General features: G+C 35.3%; 2 protein-coding genes across 15 annotated transcripts in view; one reads left to right on the top strand and one right to left on the bottom strand.

Moving 5' to 3' along the window:
• CLCN3 (chloride voltage-gated channel 3) overlaps positions 1–10,978 on the top strand; it is a 32,034-nt gene extending 21,056 nt beyond the window's left edge. Inside the window, exons 9-11 of one of the 4 annotated variants that reach the window (XR_009156417.1) lie at positions 2,844–3,359; positions 6,952–7,054; positions 8,340–8,367. Coding sequence is in view for 2 of the 4 variants with exons in the window: in XM_058193898.1 (XP_058049881.1) it covers positions 3,143–3,359; positions 6,979–7,054; positions 8,340–8,498 (452 nt within the window). In the remaining 2 variants the exon portion in view is untranslated. Of the gene's footprint in view, positions 1–2,843; positions 3,360–6,951; positions 7,055–8,339 lie in introns of all 4 variants that reach the window. The other 3 variants (XM_058193898.1, XR_009156416.1, XM_058193899.1) reach the window with 3 other exon arrangements.
• Positions 1–12,274, bottom strand: part of LOC131203551 (histone PARylation factor 1) — an 82,591-nt gene that overhangs the window by 34,545 nt on the left and 35,772 nt on the right. Inside the window, exon 11 of one of the 11 annotated variants that reach the window (XM_058193910.1) lies at positions 1–651. The exons of the other annotated variants lie outside the window; for them this stretch is intronic. Coding sequence (XP_058049893.1) covers positions 616–651 — 36 coding nt within the window. The 3' untranslated portion in view covers positions 1–615. The remainder of the gene's footprint in view (positions 652–12,274) is intronic. 11 annotated transcript variants of the gene reach the window in all.

The raw sequence follows: 12,274 nt of genomic DNA, 5'->3' as shown, positions 1-12,274 counted from the left end.
TCATTAGCTGGAGGATATCTGTTATTTTTCCAAAGAGTAAGAGGAAGGCAATCATAGCAGAAGTACAGAAAGTATACATGACCCTAAGGAAGGAAATGGGGACATGGTGTTCAAAGAGCAGATAAGGTTGGTCTCATATATTTTGGACGTGTCCTGCATTCCTTCTATTTCCTTGCCAAATGGAGAAGAATCTTCAATGAACTATTTTTATAGATAATACACATCTAAATCAAATATACTATTCTATCATTGCAAAGTTGTTTTATGATAGTTGATATCATAGCAGATGATATTCAGATGAAATGCTTGGTAGATCTTTTGCCATACAGAATTCTGAATAGAACATAAGAATTTCAGAATAGACCCTGGTGAAGTTATCCTTCTGTGGCCTTGTGATAGCCAAGAGATTTAATACATTTTAAGGTCCAGATATCTATATAGTAACTAGATTGTTGTAGGCATTTCTTACTTACAAAACCTTGATCTTTGAAAGATTGGGACTTCCTTTTTATAAAAGATTCTTGCTATGGCCACTTTGTCATGAGTTACTCCTCGCTGGGGTTCTGTGTAGAATCAGCTTTGTTTCCATTGCTTTTCTTGATGTGAACAATTCTGCTATATTAATGTGGCTGGAGAGCTGAAATTGAATCTCTGTAAGGTAAAGTTGCATTTGATTGGAATCTCACAAAAACCTCAAAATCTCAACTTCTCCAGGAAAGTGCTCTTAATGGTTATGAGCATGCACTTAGGCATTTAAATTGCATATCCAAGACCTGGAAATCCAACAGAACTAGCAGGCTGTACCTAAGATAATCTTTCTCAGCAGCCAAACCCCTTTTTATAAACCATTGACAGACTACACCTCATAATTATTTCTAAATTACAAAGAGCACTAACTTCAACATGCTTTAACATTCTGCACACAGTAGTTCTGGAGGGCCAATACAAAAAAGTCCCATATTGGCTAAAACTGCTTATAAGCCATTGCTAAGCAAGGCAGTTATTAAATGAGTCATTTCTGATTGTACAACCTTTTTTTTTTTGCCAAGGTTTCAACAAATCGCCATAGTTACTAAGTCAATCATATCATTGTTAAGTGAATCTGGCATTCCCCATTGACTTTGCTTGTTGGCAGCCATCCACAAAGGTTACAAATGGCAGCCATGGGTCCCAGGATGCTACAACCATTGTAAATATATTCTGGTTGCCAAACATCAAATTTTGATAACAGGACTGGGGATGTTGAAACAGTTGTATGGGCAAGGACTGGTCTTAGGTCACTTTTTTTCAGTGCCATTTTAACTGATTAGTTGCTCAACAAATGGTTATAAATTGAGAACTATCTGTGCAGCTTATGGCTGCTATACTGTATCCTCTGTCAGGAGTCCTGGCTAAGGACCCACCTTATTACTTCTTACATGGTAAAATATCCTGGAAATTCTGTTGTTGTTTTTAATGAATAATATGATTCATTCTTTTATATAGGTACACTTTATTATCCTGCCAGTAAAATTGGGCACATTTATTATATATTGACAAACCCACCATCAGTTGTAATATTTTATCTTTTGTTTATGCTCTATTTTTGTGTTTGTTTTTTAAATTCCGGTCAGCGACCATAATAAAATAAAAATATTCATTAACCCATTGGAACTTAGCCAATTAAAACCTCTGGAGACACAGATTTAATCCTGAATTAACTCCTAAATCAGTTGTTCCATCTGTATATGTAGGTGGAGTCATAGTAGGGAGTTAGTTGCGGTGGTATCTGGATGAGAGGCTATTTCATTTTATTAGTGCAAGTGCAGTTTGTTTCCCTTAATCTTAGCTTAACTATTCATAATATTTAAAGACTCAAATCCCTGTTGTTTATTAAATCAGATCTGTGAATCTACAAAGTGTAAAGAATTTCCAGAGCCTGCTTTGGATAGCTGCTGCTTTTAGATCCAAGACAGATTTTTTTCAGAAGGCTTTGGAATTTCTTCTCTGTTAATGTTTTCCAATTTAGTATTTATAGTGTTTTAAAATGTTGTGCAATTTAGGATTATTCTTAACTAGGCCGCCTTGGAGATTTAGTTGGAAGGAGGCATTCAGTACATTCTTATTTAACTTGCATTTTTTTCTAATACGTCACAAGTTTTTCATGCCTCCCCTTTATAAAGTCAGTTGCAGTACAGCTACTAACCAAAGTAGCATATCTCTCTGCCTCTCTTGTAATAGTATTTCTTAGGACAGCTTCACTCTGATAATACCAAGACTTTGATCATAACAACATTGCTTTTTAATTTGGGGAAAATGACAATTTTTTAAAAAAAATCTGAATTTCAGATGGATTTATTTGTGATTATCTGTTGTTCAAGTTTATCTGCATATCTCTTATAGAAACACCTAAAGCATTCTATTCAGTTTCTCAAAATTGAATTCTCAAAATTGATGTTTTCCAATTTGGTATTTATAATATAATTTAGGATTATTCTTAATTAGGCCACCTTGGAGATTTAGTTGGAAGGAGGCTGAGACCAGATAGATATATACAGTGCAGGTGTCATCAATAAACCAGCAAGAGGAAGGAGCTGCTGAAAAGATAGGAGGAAAAAAAACTCATAAAAAGGGAAAGGAAGGGAAGGATCATTCACTAAAGAAGCAGATTGTTATTGGGCCTTTTTATCATATCATTTAAAGCCCTTTACTTTCCCATCAAGCTCATGGGTACATACAGATAGAATTGCTAGGAGAGAATCATTGCATGGCCTGAATTTTTGCTATCAAATTTTTGATGTTTTTAATCAGATCACACAAAAAATCCAATCCTTCATACTGATTTTTCTTTTTTGTTCTTGAAGAAAGTGCCAGAAAGAAACAAGAGGGCATTGTTGGAAGTTCCAGAGTCTGTTTTGCCCAGCATACCTTATCACTTTCAGCAGAAAGTCCTCGACCTTTGAAGCTTAGGAGCTACCCAACTATTCCATTTCTTTATGCATATTTACAGTGGGAATATTAAATATCATACATGGATGTTCAGAAGAGAAAATTAATTTGAAATTATACATACATGGAGCAATTGGCTGAAATCTAGCAATAATTTGCTTTTTTTTAAAAAAATCCAATCCTTCATACTGATTTTTCTTTTTTGTTCTTGAAGAAAGTGCCAGAAAGAAACAAGAGGGCATTGTTGGAAGTTCCAGAGTCTGTTTTGCCCAGCATACCTTATCACTTTCAGCAGAAAGTCCTCGACCTTTGAAGCTTAGGAGCATTCTTGACATGAGCCCTTTCACAGTTACGGATCACACACCAATGGAGATTGTGGTGGACATATTCCGCAAACTGGGCCTAAGGCAGTGTCTTGTAACACACAATGGGTGAGTTCTTTATTGAAAAAATGTCTTGTGTACCCTGCCAAGATTTTGTTTTCCCCAGATAGTCTAATGGTTATTTCAGACTTTGTTAAAAATGTTAGTCTTACAGATTGTATTTGCTCTACCCATAACTTTATTTTTTAAGTAAAAATAAAAAACTAGAAGACCTCAAAGTTCCCTTCCAACTCTATTATTCTGTGTTCTATGAAGCAGTCCCCAACTTTTCCATCTTGGTGGACTTGGTCAGCACAGGGACTGGTGTGAGTGGCAGGCACGCGCAAACGCCCCTCTGCTCACAAACTGAGCTTTGCTCATGAGCAGAGATCAAAACCCCACTCACGTGCAAAGCTCGACTCACATGAGTGGAAAGTGCTCAAGCATAAAGCTCCACTCGCACAAGCAGAGAGTGCTTGTGCACAAAGCTCCATTTGCGTGAATGGAGCTTCGTGCGCAAGCACAAGTGCCCTCCACATAAGTGCTGTCTGGTTTTGCGAGCGGAGGTTCGTGTGTGAGCGCAAGGGCCCAGCTCTTGCGTGAGTGGAGCTTCACACCCGCGGACTTTCCTGCCACTTATGCGAGTGGAGCTTCGCACACATGCTTGCCCATCACTCGTGCGGCCCAGTTTCAATCATGCTGCAACTTGGTAGTGGCCATTCCTGTTCTAATATAATTTCTTGGAACTTTCTTGAATCTCCTAGTCAGCTTTTAAAAGCAAGTAAGAAGCTACTGTGATGTTTATTGAGTTTTCCTTATAGGGTGAAATATACTAGATTGCATTATCATATTAAGTTTATAGGAAACTTGGTCAAGGCTGAGCTTCTGCAATCTTTTTTTCTGTCAAAAACCACTTAATTTCTTAGGCTGTATGATTGTTATCAGTAAGGTGAAATAACTCATCATTGGGGCTAAAGTAAAAATGGTAATTGAACCATTCACTATTCTTATTTTGACAAGTGTCTCCCCATTCCCTGCAAACTGCCATTTTTTATTTCTTATTCTCTACTTTTCTACACTGCTTGGTCTACACAGAATATTTTTGAAATTTACCGAGCATTTCAAATGCCCCTATATCTACAGATTGGCCTTCCATCCTACCTCTCCTGTGTGATTTTTTTAAAAGCCATTGTTTCCAGTTTAAAACTTCCAGATGTTGGACTACACATTCCAACCAGCTATTGGCCACAACGGGTTGAATGAAACTTTGGTATAACTTGCAGTCTCTGCATTTCTATTAGAAATATGAAATGTAGATGGCTGTTGTTGTTTTTTTTAAAGTTTGGTTGTCCTTTTACTTTATTTTTTAAACTTTTTTTTCTAAAAAGAAAACCTTATTGAGACACATCCCCAAAATAGGACTAATTTCAACTCCATGGTGAGTTTCCAGTTTTGCTACCTGTTCCTGATTTATTCTGTTGCTGAGAATTTCCAGATTTCTGCTTTCTAACCTAAGATTAGTCTTTTACCTAAAGACTAAAGCCATAATCTGCCAGTCATTTCTATCCTAAAGCTGTGACAGAAGAGGAAATTTGTTGAACATTGTAAATCATCTTCCAGGTCTTTCATCTATAGAAATAAAGCCTTGGTTAAGTGTTGTGTTTATCTTTGTAGCTTTTTTTTTTTATATGATTCCATGCAGACAGATACCTAGAAAGCAGTTCTATTGACAGATCTCTCTCTAATCATCAGTGCATCAGATTGTAATTACATTCTTCACATATTAGGCCCAGTGTTACGTTGTTTTCCAGCCAATGTGGTTGAGCTCCAGTTATGGAGTGAGAATATAAAATATTATAGTGAGTAGAAATAACGTTTTAGAAATTTGAAGTGGTCACTTATATATACAGACAAAATAAAAGTTCATAATTATTTTGGAAAGTAATAAACTAACTAAAAAGGCCACCCTAGCTAACTAAAATATTATTTTAATGTTTTAGTGAACGAATTTTTATAGACAAAAATAGTTAGCCTGCAGATATAGCATTTATGTTAATTTAATACTATGTAGTATTTGATAATGTCAACAGTAACCAGATTTCATTCTCTTCAGTTTGAAAGGCAAGCTCAGTTGGTAAACTCATTAGAAATACAGTACTTGAGTATACCACTATCAGTGCAACAGTTCCAGTTATAGACTTTTCTGTTAGGGCACTTCCCTAGAGAAAGAGTTGAAAATGTGGTACAATAAAATATATGTGTCCCAAAAAAATCTGACAAATTTTCTGTTTTAAGAAATTGATTAACAATAGATTTTGGTTCAGTTCCATGATTTTCAAATATTTCTTATATTATCAAGGAAATAAAATACTGCACTATAGTTGAAAGAAAAAGTTTCTTTGTGCAGCATTTTACTAATACCACTCCTTCATTAAATAATATGCAGTATATATATGTGTGTGTGTGTGAGAGAGAGTGTGTCTCTGTGTGTGTGCACACACGTGTATATACACATACACACACATTGTTGCCTAGCATCTCTTGGATGACTGAGGCACCTTACAAATTAAACAAATGACTATATCATCTTTGTCTGTCTGTTTGTCCCTCTATGTTTTTGAATCAGTTTTTACTCCTAGCAACTGCGTGATTAAGTCCTGTAGTTTTCTTGGCAATGTTTTTCAGAAATGATTAGCTATTGCCTCCTTCCTGTGATTCGCCCAAGATCACCCAGTAGGCTTTGTGCCTAAGGTGAGACTAGAATTTATGGTCTCCCAGTTTCTACTACACAAAAGATGCTCAGTTATATTACACATACTATAAAATTACTTTATAGTAGAGAGTTTAAACTTATTTTTCTCTCTGTATGATTTGTAAGAAAAATTTAGAAGTAACTTAAGCTGGATTTCCAGGAATCAGTATGTGGAGCTTTGTGATTATATGTAATTCTCACAAATGAAGGCAAAAAATATGTGTCCCAGGGTAATTTTCCAGGATACAACCTGGATCGGTCACAGGGGCCAGCATGGTGAGAGAGAAATTCCCTGTCGATGGGCTCCAGCATCAGTCCAAAAGCTTGGAAAGCTAAACCTCTGATCCTGGTGACTGACCCAGATTAGATATGTAATTCTGCCAACTGTTTTCCTTTGTCTTGACTCCCTGATTTTGATCCTAGATGGCACTGATAAAAGCTCAACATAATCTTCCCTTCTATTTTCACGTTAAAAATAATTCAAAATAAATGTATTAATATGCAATTCACTGTATTCTAAATGCAGAAATCAAGCAAAAGAAATGGTTCTGCATTTAAATTTAAATGCATATTTAAAATCTTTCATATGATTTGAATCCAGAAAAAGCTGGATAAAATGCATAGCATCTGATATTTGTAAAAAGCTCAGAATTCCTATCTGCAGAAATACTTAAATTCATTCTTGAATTTCATTTTTACAGCCTTAGGAAAGTGGAGGTTTTAGTGACAGCAGTAAATGCCTAAGCAGTGTTCATCCTGTTTAAATTCATTTTTGTTTTAAGTCCTCACCGTAAATTTTACATCTTTTGAAAGAGATGTTGACCACAAAGATTTTCATTTCACTGTTTTCATTACTACCAATTCTGCAATCCATGTTTTCATTTCATTTCATTTTTTTTTCACACACAGTTATTAGCATAACATGATCTGTTTCAGGATTGTCTTGGGAATCATCACAAAGAAGAACATATTAGAGCATCTCGAGCAACTAAAGCAGCACGTCGAACCCTTGGTGATTAGATATATCAGATCTCATTTGACACTTTAGACATCAGGAAGCATGAAACTTGTGAATTGTTCAGTGTTCTATTACAACATCTGGACAGGCAATCGTATACAATTCTAAAATCTTTTAAATTTAAATATCATGTAAATTTTAAACATAATATTTAACATCCACTTGTTGGAAATATGCTGAATAAAATAGGACCTAAGTAGTATTTTAGCAATCTTGGTGCTAGAAATTCTAGTATTCTCACATATATTAGCATACATCTTTTTCTCCCTCTGGTTTTATGAAATTAGATAAAACCTGCCAAAACTCTTTGATTAGAGTTTTCATTTTTAATTTTAGGTATTACTTAATCTGCATATGACACTTTAGTCTTGATATCTACAATAGGATATTTAGAACTTATCAGGATTTCCTGTATTTTCTGATCAACACTAATGATATTTATCAGTTGTCCCTTTTGCTGTATTCTATGACACTTAGCAATTGCTGCTCTGCAATTAAAAAAGTTAAAAAATAAACACTATCTTCCATGTTAACTGCTTACATTCTTATTTAACTTGTATTTTTTCTAATACTTCACAAGTTTTTCATGCCGCCTCTTATAAAGTCAGTTGCAGTACAACTACTAACCAGAGTAACATATCTTTCTGCGTCTCCTGTAATAGTATTTCTTAGGACAGCTTCACTCTTTAATAATATCAAGACTTTGATCATAAAAGCATTGCTTTTTAATTTGGGGAAAATATGACTGTAACTTTTTTTTAAAAAATCTGAATTTCAGATGGATTTATTTGTGATTATCTATTGTTCAAGCTTATCTGCATATCTCTTATAGAAACATCTAAAGCATTTATTCAGTTTCTCAAAATTGAATTCTCAAAATTGAATTATCATGCAATTTTGAGTTAGCGTAGATCCAACTATATTTCATTTTTGTAATGGGATCAATTTCATTTACTCAAATCTTTTTTCGTCTTTGTTACTTTTTTGTTGGCATATGATAATCAGCAACAAATTATCAGTGGGTGGTAGCTTGGTTATTTCTTAGGTGAAAGTAGGTAATAGTTTAGTGACCATCCTCTTGGATGGTTTAGTGACCATCCTCTTTACTTTCACAGTTTTAATAGTTTTAATAAAATGATGGTTACTTCCTAACAAAATGCATTCTTTGAAATAATCAGGCTTTGCTGCTCTATCAACAAAAAGGATTTTGTCTACAAGAAAAATTGATTGACTTTAAATATTGAAGTTAATTAGCCCTACTTTGTGTGTCTCTTTCTAGGCGCCTCCTTGGCATTATCACAAAAAAAGATATCCTTCGACACATGGCCCAGATGGCAAACCAAGATCCCGCATCAATAATGTTCAACTGAACTCAATAGCTGAGGAGAGAGAGGAAAGTGAAGAGGAAGTTCATTTGTTAAACAGTACAACACTTTAATATAAGATGTAGTTTTGTGATACAAAAGAAAGGCTGGATTTTTTGAAAACTGCTGGAATTTAAGAGTTGGTTTAGGAAAATGTGGTTTTACTAAATAAGAAAGATGGACAAAACAAAATCTGAAAACCTGCACTGGATGCACTCTGAATTGTTAGATCTGCCATGATAGTGCAATTGGACGTTATATAATTCATAAGAAGTTCGTAAACTCCAGTTTGGGCCTTGCTGCTTTAGCATGGAAGAAATCGATGGTTAGTTCCTGTTTCTGAATCATCTTGAAGTGAGCTGCCCTTTGAAAACTGTAAGATTTGGCCCATTTTACAACTGACCATTAATGGGTTAATTCATGAAATGTATAGTTATTCCGCATTACCTCTTTACATTCCAGAAAAGCATTTCTCTCTCCAGAGCCCTAACTGAGCCTCCTTACAATTGATGCATTTTATTGAAATGGTTGGTTTCTCATATTGAGATGTACTGTGACCTGCTGAATTTGATAACAAGAAGGAAGTATTTCTTGTGCCATTTAAGCTTAAGAGTTTGGATATCATAAAAGTCTTGTGACAATTTAGATCTACTGCAAGAAAAACAGATTGAACAGGTTAATAAACGTGGGTGAAGCATGTTAAACCCTACAGTTTAGTAGTTGCAGTTAAACAGCCAAATCTGTTTAAACTATGTTTCTGTTACAAATAATGACTTAGGCTTATGCATTTTTGTACTATTAAAAATCCTGTTATATACCAATTTTGTGAAATGTAAAGAGAATACTACTACTAAGAATTGGAACAATTCTGTTTAATTTCTGTTCATTCAGTTTAATTGTATACCTGATAGCAACTGCATGTTGAAGCACTGGAGACTATTCCCCTAAATGAAGGTCTTTTTGTTTTACATACCTATCTCAAATAAAGGCAGAAAAATGTTATAATTTGCACGAAATATACATATTATAGTTTTTGTTTCTACAGATTAGGATATATTAAATATAAATGAGTCCACACTATTGATTTTACTTTAATGTGATTTTTATATTCAAAATCCTCTATAAACTTGGCAAGTTTCTAATGAAAAGATTTTTATATTTCTTTGTAACCCATTCAGATACTTGATTGCCATAGTTTTAAATTCATTACTGTTTAATTAAGGGACTATATTATTAATAGACCCTTATTTGTAAATATTACAGAATTTAAAATGTTTATTTTGAGGAATTTTGAAGTAATAATTGATTCGAAATGGAATTGAGTTACTTGAAAAATTCTGTTAAACAAGCCAAGAATTGACAGAACAACTGAATTTTACCATCCCTAATAAACTTTTTTTGCATTTGAATATTCATTTATTAGGGAGAAGTATTGCAAATATTTGATATGAGGCTTTATTTACCGAATAAAACTGATATATTATATAAAGTTCACAAGTGATGGCCAATTGAAAATTCTAAAGTTTGTACCATCTTAATAGTTATTCAAACATGAATTAGTGATAAAATATCAAAACTATTATCAAAACTGCACAGGAAGTCACTTTAAGGAAGGCAAACAAAATCGGATGCTTTATTCTATGCATGTAAGCCCTTGTAACAAGAGGTTATTTTTGTTGCCAAAGTCTGTATTTTTTTCTTGTAAATCATATAATCCAAAGATACTGATCCATGTCTTTGAAAAAAAAATATTTCAAAGGATTATCAGAGTAAAAATCCTGAATCAATACTGCAAACTGCTTTGTTAAACAGCCCAGATAATATTACATGGCTTTTCAAAATGCTTGAGAATGTTTCTCTGCAATAGTTAATTGTTCATTGTGATTAGGTATTTCAACACCATTTCAGAAAAAACTATACTTGGAGTGGGGGCTAAACAATGAATTTTGCACCTGTATACCTTTTACATTTATAAATTACCATTAACAGAATTCACCTGATGTGTAAAACATTTTAGGAATCTTGGGATGCTTCCTCTAAAACTAAACATTTCTTTGTGTTAATCATGCATATCTAAAATGATTTTTCCTGTAACATGATTTTAAAATTTTTCTCTTAAGTTTCAAACTCTCATCTATACACTTAGTTTGCTATAGGCGCACTACCAAAGTTGCCTATTATATTAATTTACAATGCCCTTTGTGATGTGAAGTGATACCAACTCATATCCCAGATGTATTTTAATTTAGTAATTCATATCTATAGTATGATCTAATGCAGTGTTTTATGTTCTTGCCCAACTTCTTACAAGCACATAAAATGTGCCTCTGCTCATGTGTTAAGAGTGTCTGAAATTAGCATATCTGGGTATTCAAAAAAAGGATTTACCTGTAATAATACAACTAATTACAGAGCCTTATTTATGTTGGAACAGAATGGGATGTCTGGGGGAGATTTTTTTTTTTTTATTGAACAATTCAGTTGCTGATTATGACAATTACACCTGTAATATTTCTAGAGATGTATTAAACATTGATCTTAATGTTTTAATTTATACTGGTGTGGTAAAACTGCATTTCATTACAGTAAAATAAAGTTGTTACTGTGATGATTTCATTAGAAAATGCATTAAACATTTCTGTATGACTATTTAGATTTTTTTTTTGCTTTATTTAATTACAAAACAAGTGGGCGATGTCTCCTTATCTGAAGATATGAGATCCTAATAAATAAAATTGAAACTGAAGAACGAAATAGCTTTTCCCACATAACTGCATTGGGCAAACACAATAAACAAGAAAAATTATGCTAATTATTAAAGTATCTAGCTCTATAGTCATCAGTAGATGTCTGTAAAAGTAATGAATGAACCACATTAGATTCAGACTTGTGCCAACAAAACTGATAGACTCTGAGAAGGAAATAGAATTTGATAATTCCTTTTTTCTCATACTGCCAAATAGTGTTTCCCCAAAAATAAGACCTACCCCAAAAATAAGACACAGCCTGACTTTTTGTTCATGTTCACATAAGCCCTACTCCAAAAATAAGCCCTAGTTAAGAGGGTCATCTGGGGGGTGGACATGGCCAGCTGACTCATGTCGGGGGGCGTCTGTGGGGGAGAGGAATATTTCTTCACACATTCTCTTACATTTTTTCCCTGAGCAATTGCCACTTGGCTCTTTTGGTGACTGCAGAAGGGGCTGAAAGGGAAGAAGCTGTCCGAAAGGATCAATTTCAGAAGCCGCCATTGCCAGCCCTGAGGCCCAAACTTCTGGGCCTGCTGCACATACTGTTGCTGGGGGCTGATGGTGCCGGGAGCAGCTCCCTGCGCTGTCTGTGGGTGCTGTGTAACCTGCTGCTGCTCTGCCTGACCTTGGCTCTGGGCACCACCTTGCTGCTGCTCTCAATGTCCACCGGTCAAGTTCTCGGCACACCCAACCTCTGCCCACCTTGCCTGTTGGACCAGCTGCTACTAGGACACTTCTTGGCCACGTCAGCTGCTATAGGAGCTGTGGAGCAGCTGCCTGTGCGGCTGCTGGTCTTGCGGGGGCTCTGGCCTGACTGTGTTGCTCTTGGCTGCTCTGCTCCTGTTCTCGTGGCACCTGCAGACCAAGCTCTCAATGCACCCTGGCCTCCTCCTGCCATGCCTGCTGGCTCTGCTGCTGCTGAGACACTTACTGGTCTCAGCCAGTGCTATACTGGCCAACATGCACACACTGCTTTCACACTGTGTCTATTGTGAAGCTTTGTGTTGAGGAAGGTGCGTGCTTTTTCTTTCCCTTCTTTCCCCCCCCCTCTTGCGGCTGCTCCATCTCAGCTTTTGCAGACAAATCCACCAGGGTGGAGG

This window comes from Ahaetulla prasina, chromosome 8, assembly GCF_028640845.1.
Source record: "Ahaetulla prasina isolate Xishuangbanna chromosome 8, ASM2864084v1, whole genome shotgun sequence".
In the NCBI taxonomy this organism is placed as follows: domain Eukaryota; kingdom Metazoa; phylum Chordata; class Lepidosauria; order Squamata; family Colubridae; genus Ahaetulla; species Ahaetulla prasina.
The sequence above is the reverse complement of the archived record's forward strand: the minus strand, read 5'-3'. Positions and strand labels throughout refer to the sequence as shown.